Here is a 16,004-nt window from a genome sequence, read left to right as displayed (position 1 = left end):
TGTGTGTGTGTGTGTGTGTGTGTGTGTGTGTGTGTGTGTGTGTTTTCCTCTGGGGGAAGGGCAGGGGGTGCCAATGACTGGGGAGGTACTGAGAAATATAATCTTCTTGGCTCCCAGTCGACTGCTCTACCTCCAACTTCTTGGAAAGGCACCCCGGGCTGGGCGGAGGTGGAAGGCACCCACACCTCTTTCAGGCTGGACTCTCCACCCCGCGCCTCTGTCTCTGCGCTGTAGTTTGGGGTACTTTTAGGGTATGGGGTGTTCCTGCTTTCCGCTACAAGACTCCAAAACGTCGGCGCGGCGTGTCCCCCTGGTGGCGAGGCCACGCTACTGCACGGCTTGCGGTGTCAGGCCTTTCCGGATTGTAAGAAGCATCACAGCCTAATTGGATTTTAGGGACGAACCGAACCGGAGCATCTGGAGGCCCAATTACACGGTGGCCAAAGACGAAGATCTCTTCGTCCTAGTACCTCCGCGGAAGGGGGAAAGGGTTGGGCCGAAGTCAGAATCTCCCTAGATTCTCCCCAAAAGTGGACACCACCCATTACATTCTCACGGAACTACCTTCCGCTGAAGTCAGCTGAAGTGGTCCGGGACCGCTCAGGGTCCGTAGAGACCGCGCCTGCGCGCGACAACTGGGGCTTCCCCAGGGGTCCGCACGCTCCTGACCACGAGAACAGTTTGCTGGGGTCCACGGGGGTGAGGACTGCAAAGAGCGCGCAAATGGAGGGATGGGAGGACGACGTGCAACCGGGAAAAAGAAGGATGAGCAAATGGCGATGTCCGCTGCGGACACTGGCTTGCCAGGCCGCCCGGACAGACTGAAGGTAGAGCAGCCGCTCCCGTGGTTAGCAGACCCTGACTCTGGGAACTGCGTCCCAGGGACGGAAGGACTGCGTGGGTCGCCGAGCTCCGCGCGGCAGGGAAGCCCTCCGGCGCCTCCCAGTGGCCACACGCGAAGAGGCCATCCACCCCACGTGGTTCGCTGAGCGGAGGAAACGTTCTCTCGCCAGCCCGCTTTTCTACACTTGCTCTGATGGCGGCGCTGAGACCTATACGCCTCTTTTAATAACGATGTCCTGAGAGGGGGAAAAATAGAGGCTTTTAAAATCCAGTGTGTGTGCGTGTGTGCGTGCGGGCGTGTGTGTGTGTGTGTGTGTGTGTGTGTGTGTGTGTTGGGGCGTTGGTGAAAGCAATAAAACCCAGATCGCTTCCTTAGCGAGATAGCGGCAGCTATAATGCTCCGAGGGGATCAGGGTTTATTTGCAGATCCTGGATAAAGGATGATATATCGACGCGGTTTAGAGTGTCACCGCGCCTGGCCTCTCGGGAAGCCACAAGTACATATTTCCTGAAATACCACCCAACACAATGTCTAATCCAGTGCCACTTAAGCACTGGGAAGGCGACGCCAGCATCTCACAAGTTTGCACCCAGCTTCTAAGTTCGAGGTGGAGAGGAACCACATCTCTCTGGCGGGGTCTAGGGCACCTCAGCGGTCCTTCCCTGGCCCTTGTCTTTGTCCAAGCGATCACTAAACGATGGGCCTTAATAAATACGTTTGAGAAATGTCCTTACGCTTGGCAAATATTGGATTAGCTTTTCAATGACCAGGCTCTTGAAAAGGCTGGAGAAATCCACGCCAGGTCTCACTAAGCCCAACAGTCAATAGGTAAGGAAAATAAGTTATTTCTCTGACGGGGACGGGGAGTGTTAAGGAGGGGGTGCCAGCCTACGGAATTATCTACACAACAGACAGAGCAGTTCTAAGCACTAAGAGGGGGAGGGGGCAGAATGGTAGGTGCCTTGACATTTTCATCAATTTGGTGGTGTCCACAAAGGTACTACTTGCTCCAGAGAAGCGCATCTAGCATTCGTTTTATTTCCGCAGTCCAGTCTGAACGCCTCCATTAGGAAATATGCTATCCATCTGGGCGGTGTTTGTGGGAGTTAAACTCAGAACCAACTCAGACTGCTTAGGAAAGGCCTTTGTAGTTCGAGCAAGGAGGTTCCCCCTTAGATGGCTGTGGTAATCAAGGTGCCTTGGGCCTGGCCATGGGTGTAATCTAGCTGGGCTGAACAGCTCCCTGGCCCTCGGCCTCTTGGGTCTTTCCAGAAGTACGTGGAAGGCCCCCTCTGACCACCAACCTGTGAGTGCACGGATATGAGGGACTGGGTTTGCATCTATCCTGAAGCCCGGCAGCCTTCAGAAAGCCACACTACCAACTAGGCCCTGAGCACCCCAGTCCTATCCTGTCCAATGGCGTCAGCATGGGGCTCCCTGCTAGTAGAACCCTAGCTGTCATCTCAGATATGGTGTGCACCAGGGGCCCAGACCATTGTGTGTGTGTGTGTGTGTGTGTGTGTCTGTGTGCGTGTTGTGTATGTGTGTCTGTGTGTGTGTGTGTGTGTATGGGAAGAGAGAGAGAGAGACTGACTCTGTGTGTCATGGGGCCTAGGCAGGGCAAGGGCCCTCTGAAGCCATCAAAGACAGGGTGGCTTTTTTTACCCCTCCTCCAACCTCCTCCCCAATAGATATAGCACGAATTTTTAATGCGTCTTCCTTTCACAGACAACAATACCGGGTTTGAAAGCCGGACACAATTTGGGTTTTGTGCGGGTCCCTCCTCGCGCTCCCTCGGCCCAGCTGGCCATATGGAATCCAGCATGGAGCCCGCGGATGACAAAGGGACCCAGTGACAGGCCCAACAAAACCCCAAGGAGACTTCTGCCTGACTCCGGGATTCACTACCCGTGATAAGCGCGCTGAATGGTGCGGGTGGGGGTTGGGGGGGCTCTCTCGTCCCCTCTCTGTCCCCTGCGATCCTTTCTCTGTCCCTTTTTAATATGCACGCCTCTAACATCTCCAGCTCCCAGCTTTCCCATTGTGCGGTTTTGTGCGGCCCTCTGTAGATTGGGCGAAGATAGACTGCCAAAGCGGACCTTGCGCAGGGTGCGCTCCCAGGGCGCCAGGGTTAGGGCCACACAGGGCTCCACAGGCGCTTTTATTGACTCCTTGGGGACCTGAGGACAGAGAGGGGCGGGCTCAAGGCCCACCTCCAGGGACTCCTGAGTGCACATGCTGAGAGTGCGGGCCTGTGGGCCTCAACCTGACAGGCGCTGGAAACCTGCAAGAGTTTGAGCCTTCACATTCCCTTGAAGGTCTAATGGGCTTGTGAATGTTTGTGGCAGAAAGCCTGGGCCTGGAACACCCAGCATTCATCCTTCTTGCGCTGCTGATAACCCCAGAGGCCCGGGGCGTAGCAGAAATTGTACATGGGAGAGTGAGGGTTGGTTCCGGGGCAGATTGGGCTTCTGCCTTTCATATTGCTCAGCAAACGATAGGCAGTGAATTATCTGGCTTTCACAAACAGCAAAACAAACCCCCACAGTTTCCAAGCTTGTGCGCAGAACAAAGGGAGACTTTTCAGCATTTAGGGAAAACTGTCCCCTTCCCCGAGTGGATGGGAAAGGACCCGGAGGGGGTATTGGAAAGACTCCAGTGCCCTTGCTGATGGGGTGCGTGTGCTCAAGTTGGGCTACAGTGGAACCACATCCCGGGCTGTGTGTTGTGCAGATTTGGTCACAAGGAGAACCGTGTTTGCTTTAGATATTGAATCAAATCTGATCACCAACTGGATGGGGGTGGTGGTGCAGGGCTTCCTCCTTGCCCCTTCACCTCACTGCCTGAGCTCTGGAGGGCCGCAGACACCGTATCCAAACAGAAAGACTTTATATCCAAGTAGAAAGACTTTCAGCCTCGGCACCTCAGAGATTGTGGTGCTCAGACTCAGCCAGCTTCGGGAGGGGAGAGGCAAGTGGAAAGGTGTGTCCTTGCCAATCTGCGTGGCGCACGAGCCGGTGGCTCTCAGGACCATGCAAGCCCCAGCATCAAGCGACAAGCTCGGTTCCCAGTGGAGGAAAGAAAGACACAAGCTCTCCGGACTGTGTGCGCTTGCCTGTCCTCCTCCCCCAGCCCTGGTGGTGAGGCTTCCGCTCTACTCCAAGATTCTGCTTTCTAACGGCTCACCCAGAGCCACGACCAAGAAACCAAGAACCAGAACTAGCGAGGTGAGCCTCGGCTCCATGGGATCTGCCCTAGGCGAAAGGGATGGGAATGATGGGCATCAGCAATGACAGGGCTGAGTTGCCTGGACCCACGCCGCAACTCTCATCCCTGGCTCCTGGGACTCAAGAGTTTGGAGGAGGAGCCAGCAACACCTGGACGTGCGCCCAGGACCCAGCCAGTTGCTACTGGCAGGCAAAGCCTCAGAAACCCTAAGGTTAGCTCTTCCACCCTTCATCCCGACGCCCAGGCCTCGAAGAGGTCAGCTAGGCCTCAACTTGGTACGCAGATATTGAAAAAGAGGTGCAAAGTAAAGAGAAAGCCATCAGACTCAACCTCAGACGCCCCCAGCCCCCTTTAGCGAGAGGAGAATCAACCGTAACAAAGTGAAAGCCATCAAGTGTAGTGGTTTCAACAGCTTTTCAGGCTGAAGGAGCCACTCGTAGATTTGGGCGGGTGAGGGGGGCTTGCTCTCCTTTTTTGGCCTTACTCAAAGTCACTTTTCTTCCCCCTCTTGGGGATTCAGAGAGCGCCAGGGCCAACAAGGACTCTGGACCGCCGCTAGCAGGCTGAAGGCCAGGCTGCCCGGTCTGACTCTGTCCGGTCTGCCCGGGCGAGGCCTGTCCCGTGTGCTCCACCACCGCCCGGTCCCCGCGGTCCCCTGGCTGGGAGAGGAAAGGCCTGCACCAGGCCAGGGCACAGCCCGCCAAGGCTCCAGACTCAAGGCTGCCCGCCCCGGGGCAGGGAGACAAAGTCAAACAAACCGGAGACCTGGGCCTGCTTTTTTTTTTTTTTTTTAAACACAGGATTTTTATTAAAATTCTTATTTTAAAAAATTGAAAGCTTTCAGCGCCCGGCGCTCTTGGGGAACCGCGCGGAAATGCTGAGTTCCAAGCCCCAGAGCTCAGGATCCGGAAAACTGGCCCCGGGGTGTCTCGCCTACACATATTTTTTTTTTTCTTTATAGTTGAAAAAATGTTTGCACTGAACAAATAAAAAAATAAAATAAAATAAACGGAGGCAACTCAAACATAACCCACCCAAAACAAACGACAAAGAGAGTTAGGCCTGACTGGGATCCAGGCCTATCCAGAAGGTCATTTGGCAATATCACCAGCGATATTTACAACGAAGAGCGAAATCTGCCACCAGTTGTCAGAACGTGTACGTGGCCATAAATATTTAGCATTTTCTTATAAAAAAATTCTCTATATTTTAAAGTGTTCTCCACTTGCTTTAGAAGGCTGACAACATCGCTACTCACACAAACGTATTTTACAAAATTCACGAAAGCAGAGCGGGGCGGGGAGGTGGGGCTGGTCCTCTCTCTTTCCCAGCGACCGCGTTAACGTCGGGATGCTCGGCCTCTCTCGGGGAGAGGCCGAGAAGCGAAGCTGCAAGCATTCTGTAAACACTGAGAGTTCTGCCCTCTCCAAAAGTTCAGCGGAGAGAGAGCGCGCTGGGGCAGAGCCGGCGGGGTCGGCCGCGGGACGAGGCACAGGCAGCCTCCCGCCGCCTCGGCGGCCGAGCCGAGCGTCAGGCCCGGCTCTCTAATAATAATAATTATAATTATAATAATAATAATAACCGTGGAAAGGATCGAGTCCTCCGCCGCCGGGGTGGGGCCAGGGCCTAAGGCCTCCAGTCTGGGAGGGGCGGCGCTCACCAAGTCCACTGCTGGGCCTGGACCAGGGGGTGGGCTGTCGGGTACTGGGGGGCGCCGGCCGAGCTGTACTGGGCGTTGTACTGCATGTGCTGCAGCGACTGCGCGCTGTAGGCGGAGAAGGGGATGCCTGCCTGGAAGGTGGCGGCTGCCAGGTCCTGGGCTTTGAGCGCGTGGCACGGCTTGCCGTCCCTGACCAGCACGGGCACGGCCACGCGGCGCGGCGAGGGCAAGGGCGTCACCTCCATACCTTTCTCGGCCCGGGCGCGCTTCATCTTGTAGCGGTGGTTCTGGAACCAGATCTTGACCTGCGTGGGCGTCAGGCGGATGAGGCTGGCCAGGTGCTCGCGCTCGGGCGCCGACAGGTACCGCTGCTGCCGGAAGCGCCGCTCCAGCTCGTAGGTCTGCGCTTTGGAGAAGAGCACGCGGCGCTTGCGCTTCTTGCCGGCGTCCCCCCCGCCGCCCGGGGCCTCCTTGTCATTGTCCGGGGACTCGTCGGCCGAGGGCTCCGGGGACTTGGAGCTGGAGTCCTGGGGGGGAGCGCTGGCCGCCAGCCCGTGCACTGGGGGTGGGAGAGAAGCGCGTCAGGCTCCCGCGGCCAGGGCCACCCGGGTCGCCGGGAGCCCCGGGGACCTTCCCGGTCCCTGGCCCCGGACTGGCCCAGTCCCCGCGCGGGGGAAGCCGTCGGGGTCCGCGAGGGCTCAGGGGAGAGTCTGCGCAGCAGGGGTCTCCGAGGCGCAACTTCCTAGGGGTTTACACCGCTCGGGAGCTGTTGGTGCGGGTGGGCTGCGGTGTGGCCCGTCACCCAGGGCTAAGGGCTCCGGCCCCCTTAAACCGCTTCCTCTCTGGAGAGACGTGGGCAGAGTTTTAAAAGGGAACCCTCACAATCCCAGCATTGATGGGCTTGGCGGGGTAAGGCGGGTTTGGGGGCTTTCGCTTTTGCTTTCGGGCTTTCTGGACGGACACGCACACGCACACGCACCCACACTCGCACCCACAGTTTCTTCACCAACATGCAGGGGCAGGGAGGAGCTACTTAATGCCCGAAGCTCTGCGCACTCTGCCCGCTGGCCGGACCGACCGCAGGCTGGCTCCAGGGAGCAGAGGCAGCTCCTCTGGGCCCCCTGGGCCCGGGGGGCGCGGGCCGGAGCCGCGAGTGCGGCGGACACCGCTCCCCAGCCCTTAGACAACACCTCCGTCCTCCTCCGCCCTAATTTCTCACGTGGGAAAAAATAGGACACCAAGTCTTCGGCAGGGCCTGGGGAGAGGCGGCTAGCAGGGACGGGTGGGGGGGGGGAATGGCACGCTGAGCGCACGTTCCCGAATCTGGGGTCCCGGGTGGGGACCGGGACGGAAAGGGCTTCTCCCGTAGCTCCCAGCGTCCCCCTGGCTCTGCGGCTGGAGCGGCCGAGCCGCCAAGTTTCGCTACTTACGGGAGTACTGGAGGCCCTCGGTGCTGGCCAGCCAGCGGGTGTAGGGGTTGTCGCCGCTGTCGTAGAAAGGGCTCTTGAGGGCCAGGCTCTGCACGGCGTCCAGGGCGCCCGGCCCCAGCGCCCCGGGCCTCTTGGCGGGCTCCGGCCCTTCGCTCTCCTCCTCCGGCCCTTCGGCCACCGAGCCTTCCTCGTCGTTGGTGTCCGGAAGGTCCAGGATGTCCTTGACTGAGAACCCCGTCTTTGTGTTGGTCAGCGACATGGTTCCGGACCCCGCAATTTATGCCGCAAAGTTGGAGCTTCGCTTGGTCAATTCGTGGCGCTCCCCAGCCCCCGGCGGGCGGGGGAGGGGGTAGGGGAGGATTGGGAGGAGGGATGGGGGATGGGTTTTAATTATTGGGATAATTATTATTTAAAATGAGAGGGGAACACTGTGGGAAAGGGAAAGGGAAAAGAATCAAGCCCGCCCCGCGCCCCTCTTCTCGGAAAGCCCGCAGAAGTGTCGGCAGCGGCTGGCGGCCTGCGCGCCCAGCGCCGGGCGGCCTCAGTTTGTAACTCCAGGAGGGGTGCCAAGGTGCCGTCAGCTCCGGCTCCGGCGGCCGCTCGGCGCGCGGTGGCGGCTGGTGGCGAGGAAAAAATGGGCCATTGCCCGAGCGATCAGTCCATATAAGGCTGGGCTCCTCTCACGAACCTGGGGAGGGGGGAGGGGGAGAAAGAGGGAGGGAGAAAAGGAGGGAGGGGATCGAGGGAGCGAGAGAGGGGTGAAAAAAAACGGGGGAAGAGACATTAAAAACGCAAAGGTTGGCCACGTGTGGGCGGGTCTTGGGAGTCAAGTGGATGAAGACAGTATTTGCAGATGTGAAATTGTGGGTTTTGGGGAGCTCTGCGCTCCTATCCAACGGCCCTCTAGAGCAAGATGAGAGGTGTAACGTGTCAATTAATTGCAAAGATGGGGAGAGCTTTCCCCCCCTCTCCCTCAGTATTTACATACAAAGGACCACCGCGTCGCTCGCGAGTCCACACACTTGAAAGGGCCGTTTTAACAAATTGCATCTTAAGGGGGGGTAGGGGTGGGCAGGGGTGAGAAAGAAAACAAAACTGAAAGGATGTGGAGGGAAAAAAATCCCCTTTAACATTTCACCGGTCCCTACCTCCCCACGTCCAGCGCTCAAGTACCACCCCCACGCCCCCAGCTCGCCCCAAAATTGGCTATTTGTGGTGCCTTTGGCAAAGGGGGAGGGGTGAAGGCCGCGCCGCTGAAATCTCTCTTTCCCATCGCTGGTGGTTCCCTAAACAAGATCCGGTTCAAATGGCAAGAGCCCAACTTCTGTAAGCCTCCTAGGTCAATATTTTGGTTGAAGCTTAAGGATGAGTGCTAGAAATGACAAGTCAAGTAATTGATTCTAGTTAGCGGCGAAAGAGCTGGAAGCCCAGGAGAGGAGTAGGCTTGGACCTGCCAGAGCCGCCGCCGAGGAACTCACCCCCCCTCCGGCCGCCTTTTATTTGCTAAAGACTCATTTATCCCCACCCCACCCCCCAGCCCCAATTTCCTCGGGAGGAAGAAGCAGAGCCTCTCACTCTCTGCTCTGCGGGCGGTCCGGGGAAGGGCGGGGCGGGAGCTGCCGCTTCTCGGTGGCGGAGTTCGCGCCGGAGCCCCGGCTCCTTTGGCTCCAGCTTATTTCCAGCGGGCGGAGGGAAGGGCCTCGGTCCCTTGCTACCTTTTATTATCCTGGCCTCTCTGGCTCTCTACCCTTACAACCTTCAGAGCAGCGGGAAGAAAGGCCGGAGTGTGTGTGTGTGTGTGTGTGTGTGTGTGTGTGTGTGTGTGTGTGTACTTCCGATCCGGGTGAAGACCCAGAAAGCCACCGAGCGGAGGTCGGAGGGCTGGCGGATGTTGGTGCGTTTTCCTCTTGAGTTTGCTTCTTCCCTGCAAATCCTTTAGTTTCTGCGCTTTTTTTGCTCTCCTCGGGGAGTGTGCTGGAGGGGCACGCTCCGGGCTTCCGGTGGGCAGTAGGTTAGTGTGAACTTTCCATCGATCTCTTACAAACCTGGGAACTGAACTTCTCTGAGCCGGATGCTACACCTCACACACCCTTCATCCAATTTAGGTTTGGGAGCTTCGGGGCTGGGGAGGAAGTTTGCCACTCACTGCTTGTCCTCCCCACCTAGCGTCGGGAGTGGGCTTAGCCCGGGGGCAGGAAGGGGCGGGGAGGGAGGGGGCCGAGAAGGCCAGGCCTGGGGCTTTTCTCTCCAGCTCCCTCCGCGCCCTGGCCCAGGCAGAGCTGAGCGCTCCGGCACGGTCCTCCGGGCGCACAGCTGCCCGCGCCGCGGCGACGCCCCCGCCACCCCCGGGTTTCCAGAGCCCTGTGACGGCGCCTCACTCCGAGCGGCTCAGGGCTCTCTGCGGCTCTCGCTGCCTCGCCCCCAGTATGTGACGTGGGTGACAATGGCCCAGGTTGGAGCGAGCCCCACGTCGGCGCGTCCTGGGTGGTCGGACCCGGGCAAACACAAATACAAACCGATTGCTAAGCTGCGGACAATGAGGGAAATGTAGACAAATGTCCCGCTCCCGTTGGAAGCCTTTGTCCAGGCCCGGTTTTTGCATTTATTTCAGTGGCGAAATAATACATGATTGACGTTCTCTTTCAATGTGTCCTAACTGTTTGGAATAAATCTAAGGTTGTCCCTAGTTGTCATGGCATTCAACCCTTTTCAATGGACTATCTCTTCATTCATTTCTGAATCCGTCCACAATATTAAGGAAACCCCTTCATGTCGACCTTCCCCATTCCCTTTCTCTTATTTTTTCTTTTCTCCTTTCTTGCTCCTTTTCCCTCCTGCAAGAATTAGTATCTGGTTTGAAACGTGTTCCTCAAACTTATTACTTTCTGTGTCTTTTCCCACTTCTATTTTTCCAGCTTCTTTCTCAGCTTTAGTGCCTGTTGCCCCCCCCCCCCAAAGCTGGGGCTCGCTGCCGGGTAGGGTGGGGGAGGAAAGTCAGCCTTCCAGAAGTGGGGGGGGGGGTTCGAATCCAGGGGCAGGGTGGGCTTGCCCCACCATTGTCACTCAGTGGCTGTATAAACACTGGGTAAGAAATAGTTTCTCAACTCAAGCATTGCAGAAAAACAAAAAACAAACCCCCTCTCCCTTTGTTCCTCTTCCTCCTCTGCTTAGGGGCGGGGACTTCCTTGGGGACTAGGGGACCCTCTACTGTGGTGGGATATGGGGCCAGAGGACAACTTGGTTGGACCAATTCTTGAAAGGGATGGAAAGGGGGTCCTTAGCACAAATGTCCCTTGCCAGCAATCTCAGAGCCACCTTTAAGTCTCTGGAGTGGGTGTCCCCTGGAAGCCACTCGGAACCTGCCCATTTCCTTGGTCTTAGATCCACTAGTACTCTGTAGTCCCCAGTTTAGCCCTCCTTTCCCTGGCCTTAGTGGGCCTTTTTTTCCTGGAAGTAATCAGTGCTGCCCCCCCCCCCCCCCCCGCAAAGTGCGCTGGAGAACTGTTTGCGTTTCTAAGAGAATCCTGGTGGGGAGGAAGCTGGCTCCGAGCCTTGAGACAGATGCCGCTGAGCGCCAGTTCCCTGAGGCAGCTCAAGTTCACCTAGGCTGCGCCTGCCAGGGCACGCACTTTTAGGTCTCAAACGAAGGGAAGGGCTCAGCCCACAGGCGCTTTTTCTGGGTTCCCTGAGGGCTCATCCTTTTTCTGCGGGCACAGGAAACCAACGGGCTCTTCTCCAGCTCTACCACCACCTCTTAAACCGGGGTTTGAAGGTCTGGGTGCACCGGGAAGCTGCACTAGGAAGGCCAGAGTAGCTCAGGCCTCGCCTTCAGCACTGCAACGTGCGCTTCTTCAGTCGAGGCCCCTGGGGTTTCCTCGTCTGCTTCCTAAGCGTTAACATTTGCAACTGAAAAGACGAAGGATGCCCGCTGGGAGGCTCGTAATTGACGGGGAGAAACTGGGCTTGTTAGGAGAAGATCATAAAATGCAAGTCCCCTAGGAGTAGCCTGAGAACTTGGGAAGGCCGCACCGCGCGGCTGAAGGCTGGAGACTAGTCCTCCACCCATTCAAGCCCCAGCTTCACCTAGCCTGTGCCGGCTGGGCTTGGGGTCAAAAGAATGGATGTGTCCTGCAGGGGCGAAGGCCTTTTTTCTAACCAAACTGAACAAGCGGATGTAATCTAAGGCCGCCCAGTGAGAGTCCCAGCTAGGCCTTACGGATCACCTTCCTGGCCAAAGCCCACAGGTCCAGCGGGCTGAGAGGACCAGTCGCATATGCTCATTCCCCCTTAGGAGAGTCGAGGTCCCCGCCATGGCGACTCTGCCAGCTCAAGACTGGTGAGGGCCTGCTAGTACTGGCACCACTTTCAACTCTGCAAGGGCCTGCCCACGCGGAATTCTTTAGTAAACTCTGTCCAGGCTCTGTCTCGACGCCAGCTGAAGACTGGCCACCAGATGTATGTTGGGGCTTAGCTGCGGGACTATGGCGGCCTCTCTAACGGGCCTTCTGCTGCTGCACACTTAGGGAGGGAGTTGAGGTGGAGACTAAAGTTCCACACGGAACGTGCCCTGGCCTAGAGGTTGGTCTCGCTGGCATCTCTTGGGTGGACCGGTGAGCACATTTGCCCTGGGGTCAACCTGACAGCCCCGCTCTAGCAGCCCCTTGGCTTTTTCTTCAGTCTTTCATTCTTCCAACCGCGAGAAGAGGCGCGCGGGTGAGTTACCAGTGCCCCCTCCCCCTGGAAGCTAAGGGAGAACCTTCCTTGGGGGAGCGCGCGGGGGTGGGGGCAGGGGGCACTCATCCTTCTGTTGGCGAGCTCCAGAAGAGACGGGGCACCGGCCCCGGCGGCTGGAGAGCGCGGCCACAGGAGCTGAACAATCGCCGGAGGCCCAGGAGGGGCAGAGAATGCACACAGGCTAAGTGGCCCACTCCAGGACAAGTGGCCCTCCAAGTCGGCCGCTGTTTACCTGTTTACTTTCCAGGTGGCTCAAACACGAGCGCCTTTTTCTGCGCTCTGGAGCAAGGGGCCGCCCACCTGCCACTGCTTTCAGGGCCTTCGCCCTTGCCTCTCGGTGGCTTTACGCCCCCTGTTGGGGAGGGGGCGAGTTCTAAACTCGAGCAAACACTTGAAGGGAGGAAGGGAGTTTCCGAAAGTCCGGGGAGGCTTCGGCAGGCACCTCGACAGGAGCGTGCTCGGAGTACCTGTGGGTGAAACCGCCATCCTTCCACGGCGTCCCATCCCCACTCCCACACCTCGGCTGGGCTTGGAGGCCTCTTGGGACTTTTGAGTTCACACGTCCCCTTCTCAGCTGGTGAAAGCTTGCTGGGTGGGTGGGTTCACCAGGGGAAGTAAGGCTAGATGAAGTCCCAGGGGCGGGGGTGGGGGCGCTAGAGCCGAAGGGAGTAGCGACCTTGACGAGCCCAAAGCTCTGGCGATCCTCGGGCACCCCACGTCCTCCCCACGCACAAAGCACTTTCAATCGTTAAAAAGACAAGGTCTCCCCCTTTATTTGGAAACACTGATTTGTTTGACTTCATTTCTTTTATTATTTTTCTTCGTTTTCCTTTCTTTTTGGAATGAGAAGGGGCTGAAAAGAAACTCCTTTGCTGGTAGAGGATGTGGCTGCGCTCTCGGCCCGCACATCCCATCTCAGATAACAGCCTTCAAGTGGATTAGTTTATTGTGTGGCTGGTGCGGAGGTGCAAGCGTTTGCTTTCTTGCACTCCCGAAACAAAGCGGCGCACCTTCCTGCTCCAGCGAGGATTAACGGCGCCCACACAAAGGTTTTGTCGGAGGAGGAAGGTTTATTTTATCTCTGGTTGGAGGCAGAGACTGCTATGCACTCTAAACAGACAGGCACGGAAAACGGCTCCAACCTATTCCTGTGAGTGATCATAAAGATCATCTTAAAACAACAACAACAACAAAACAAAACTATCCTCCAAGACAGGCCCCAGGGTGGGTTGGAGCTGGGGTTGTAAGAGGTTGTGCCATCACACGTGAAAGAAAGCTGGCGGCACTGTGGCCCAGGAGTACCACCCAGCTCTTCTCCTGACCCAGAAATGGAGTGGGGGGTTGTGGGAAATCAGTTCCAGCTTCGGTGGGTTGGCCTCCACCTTCGCCCCTGGGGCAAGAAAACCTCTGGGGTCACTGGGTATCTGTGCCCCTTGGGGAATGAAGCTGTGTGGGTGAGCCAAGGCGCGGAGGGCAGAGCTCCAGCAGGGAAGACCTTGTCCTCACTAGTTGTATAGAGCAGATAGGCCAGAAGGTGGGGGTGAGCTACACGAAAACAGTCTACTCTGCGTTCAAGCTCAAGGGGAATCTTCCCTTTTCTTTCAAAAATGTCATGGCATTAACTCTTAACAGCAGGAACGGAAGAACGAAGGGTGCCAACCAGACAGAGTTCCCTAAGTCACCAGGAAGGTGGGGTCAACAAGTTTCCCAAGCCCGGGACCCGAGCTCCAATTACATTGCAGAAAAAGCTGAGCTCTTCCCCCCTCAGAGTGGCAGACAACCAGTGAAAAATGATGAGAACGGTCATGAGACCAACAGCCTGGGGTTCCCGAGCAGGTAACCGTGGTTGCAGGAGAAAGACAGCTAGGAGAGGCAGCCCCCTTTTCTCTTCCAAGGCAAAATGTACAACAGTGTAGCAATCACCTGCCCCTACAAAGAGCGAGTATTTACCTAAGACTTAAATTGTCACAGAAATTGGGATTTCTTGTATTAATCGGCATCATTGTGTGGGTATAAGACCCCGAGGGTATATGTTAGGACTTTGATAAATGCACTTTAATGAGATCTTTGAAAATGCACCCAATAAACTAAGAGGCGAGAAAAGCCGTTTAACTTTCATGGATGTTAAATTGAACACGAAATGTGGCTCCGGGCAGACTACAAAATGGAATGGGCCTCCCTCCAATATTTTCTTTAAAAACGTAGCTTTTAAGCCTCCCCTCGGGCCAAAGGAGCCTTGTCCCAGCCAACCCATTATCATTGCTTATTGGGAAACCAAACGCCACGTCCCCGCGGGCGAACCCCTCTGCTTTATTCGTTAGCACAGCTCTAATGATTAAATATGGTACAATGAGATTACGCGTCATCACTGTTGCCTTCAGGAACGTTCTTCCAGCCAAGCCCGACCTTCCCTTGATAAAGGCGATTCCAATGCTGGAGATTCGTGTTTCTCAGGGAAGCAAGGCGCTGAAAGCACTTCCTTATCTGAATTTACTCCTTAACACGTGACAGAATCATTACCCACAGACTTTGGGAACCAAGCTGCCTCTCGTAACCCGTTAGCATTCAGCACTTAAGCCAGACCAGGCAGGCTGATGGGCAACGCAGTCACCCGTGCGAAAGGAAGCAGGCTCTCAGTCGGAGCTAAGTGCAGGGAAAGGCAGCCGCGCAGCCGCGGGGACCTCCGGCCCAGAGCACAGAAAGGGGGTCTCTTCGAGCACCAGGGGCTTCCCAGGAAGCAGCGTCCCCTCTCCGTTCCAAGTACCAGCAAAGGGGAGAAGGCGCGGGAGGCGTAGAACGGCCTGGTGGCCAGTCTGCCTGCATCGGTGGGGGGCGGGGCATGGTAGGATGGTCGGGTCGGTGGAAGGGTCTCCTAGCAGGGACCCTGACTTTAACAGGCCCCACCAGGGTTCATTTCTGATCCTCTGGCGATCTCTACTGTCACAAATGAGAACTGTCCAGAGCCCGGTAAGGCCCAGGAGACACTAAAATGTCTCAACCAGCCACCACCGCCTACAGCTTCAGCCCCTAGCCCTGCGGGTCCACGGCTCCGCTCCCCGCCGCTCGGCCTCCAGCTCCCCACGGCTCCCGGCCCCCCTCGAGCGCTAGTTCCGCCCCAGAAGGAACCCTCCTTCCTCCTTAGGCGCCATCTCCAAATTCCTTGGGATTCTGGCCTCCGCTTACCAAGCTCAAGCACGAGTCATCAGCGGCGCGCGCGGGGTGACTCACACTGCAAAGGTGGGGGCGGCGGCGCGTCCTTCCTAAGGGTCGCGAGCAAAGCCGGGGCGCCCCGGGGGGGGGGGACGCGGGCCGGCGAGGCGCTGGCCGCGCGCTCCGCCTCCCAGTCCCCGCGCGGCTGGGCCGGCGGCGCCCGGTCCAGCGTGCGCCTTTATCTGCTCCTCCGCCTGCCGGGACGCCCCCTCCCGCCGCGTCCTCCCCCGCCGCGGGCCTCCCGGGCGGGGCCCGAGGGTCTCCGGGCTGGGCGGGGGCGCTGGGGGCGCCGCTCCCCGCACAGAGCTGGGGTCCCCACCCCCTCCCCCCGGGCAGCCCCGCCACTGCCAGGGGCGGCCGCGGGAACACCTGGCTTCGGCGGCAGGTAAAACTTTTGGCCGGGACAGCTGCGGCCGGGGGAGGGGCTGCCCCTGCCGCGGTGGCCGCCCCGTCCCGGGAGGACTCACGACGTCCGGATCTGCCCACCTGCTGCTTCCCGCCTCCGGGACTCGGGGACCTAGCCGCGGACCGGGAGCCGCGCTGGACGAGGGGGTCGCCGGCTTGCTCCGGGGCTTGGTCCCCCCAGGCTCGGTGAGGTTCCTGCCCGGGATATGGTCGCGTCCCCGGCGGTGGCGGAGACCCCGGCGCCGCTGAGCGCCGCTGAGCGCCGCTGAGCGCCGGAAGGACGCTCGGCCCCGGCAGTGGGAGGGGGCGCCGGGCCTCGCGTGTCGCCGGCGCCCCCGGCCCGCCCTCCCGGCGCCCCGAGCATGCTGCGGAGCGCGCCTGCAGGGGCTCACCTGGCGCGGCCCCGCTCGGCGGCCCCGGCCTCGGGGACGCCCGGCCTGCAGCCCGGGAGCGCTCGGAGGCGGCGGCGGCGGCGGGCGCCCTCCTCCCGCCG

General features: G+C 58.4%; 2 protein-coding genes across 4 annotated transcripts in view; both read right to left on the bottom strand.

The window, feature by feature from the left end:
• Positions 1–7,661, bottom strand: part of Nkx2-2 (NK2 homeobox 2) — a 22,679-nt gene extending 15,018 nt beyond the window's left edge. The window contains exons 1-2 of one of the 3 annotated variants that reach the window (XM_055602692.1): positions 7,163–7,661; positions 5,980–6,291 (exon numbers count right to left, since the gene is read on the bottom strand). In XM_055602692.1, the coding sequence (XP_055458667.1) occupies positions 5,980–6,291; positions 7,163–7,421 (571 nt within the window). In that variant the 5' untranslated portion in view covers positions 7,422–7,661. Of the gene's footprint in view, positions 1–5,656; positions 6,292–7,162 lie in introns of those variants that run through there. The other 2 variants (XM_055602693.1, XM_055602691.1) reach the window with 2 other exon arrangements.
• Positions 7,662–7,735: 74 nt separating this feature from the next.
• Positions 7,736–16,004, bottom strand: part of LOC129672954 (translation initiation factor IF-2-like) — a 10,300-nt gene continuing 2,031 nt past the window's right edge. The window contains exons 2-3 of the mRNA XM_055602607.1: positions 15,080–15,992; positions 7,736–7,850 (exon numbers count right to left, since the gene is read on the bottom strand). Coding sequence (XP_055458582.1) covers positions 7,740–7,850; positions 15,080–15,992 — 1,024 coding nt within the window. The 3' untranslated portion in view covers positions 7,736–7,739. The remainder of the gene's footprint in view (positions 7,851–15,079; positions 15,993–16,004) is intronic.

Source organism: Psammomys obesus, unplaced genomic scaffold, assembly GCF_907164565.1.
Source record: "Psammomys obesus unplaced genomic scaffold, mPsaObe1.curated_primary_1811, whole genome shotgun sequence".
NCBI lineage: Eukaryota > Metazoa > Chordata > Mammalia > Rodentia > Muridae > Psammomys > Psammomys obesus.
This window is presented reverse-complemented; position numbering and strand designations above follow the sequence as displayed.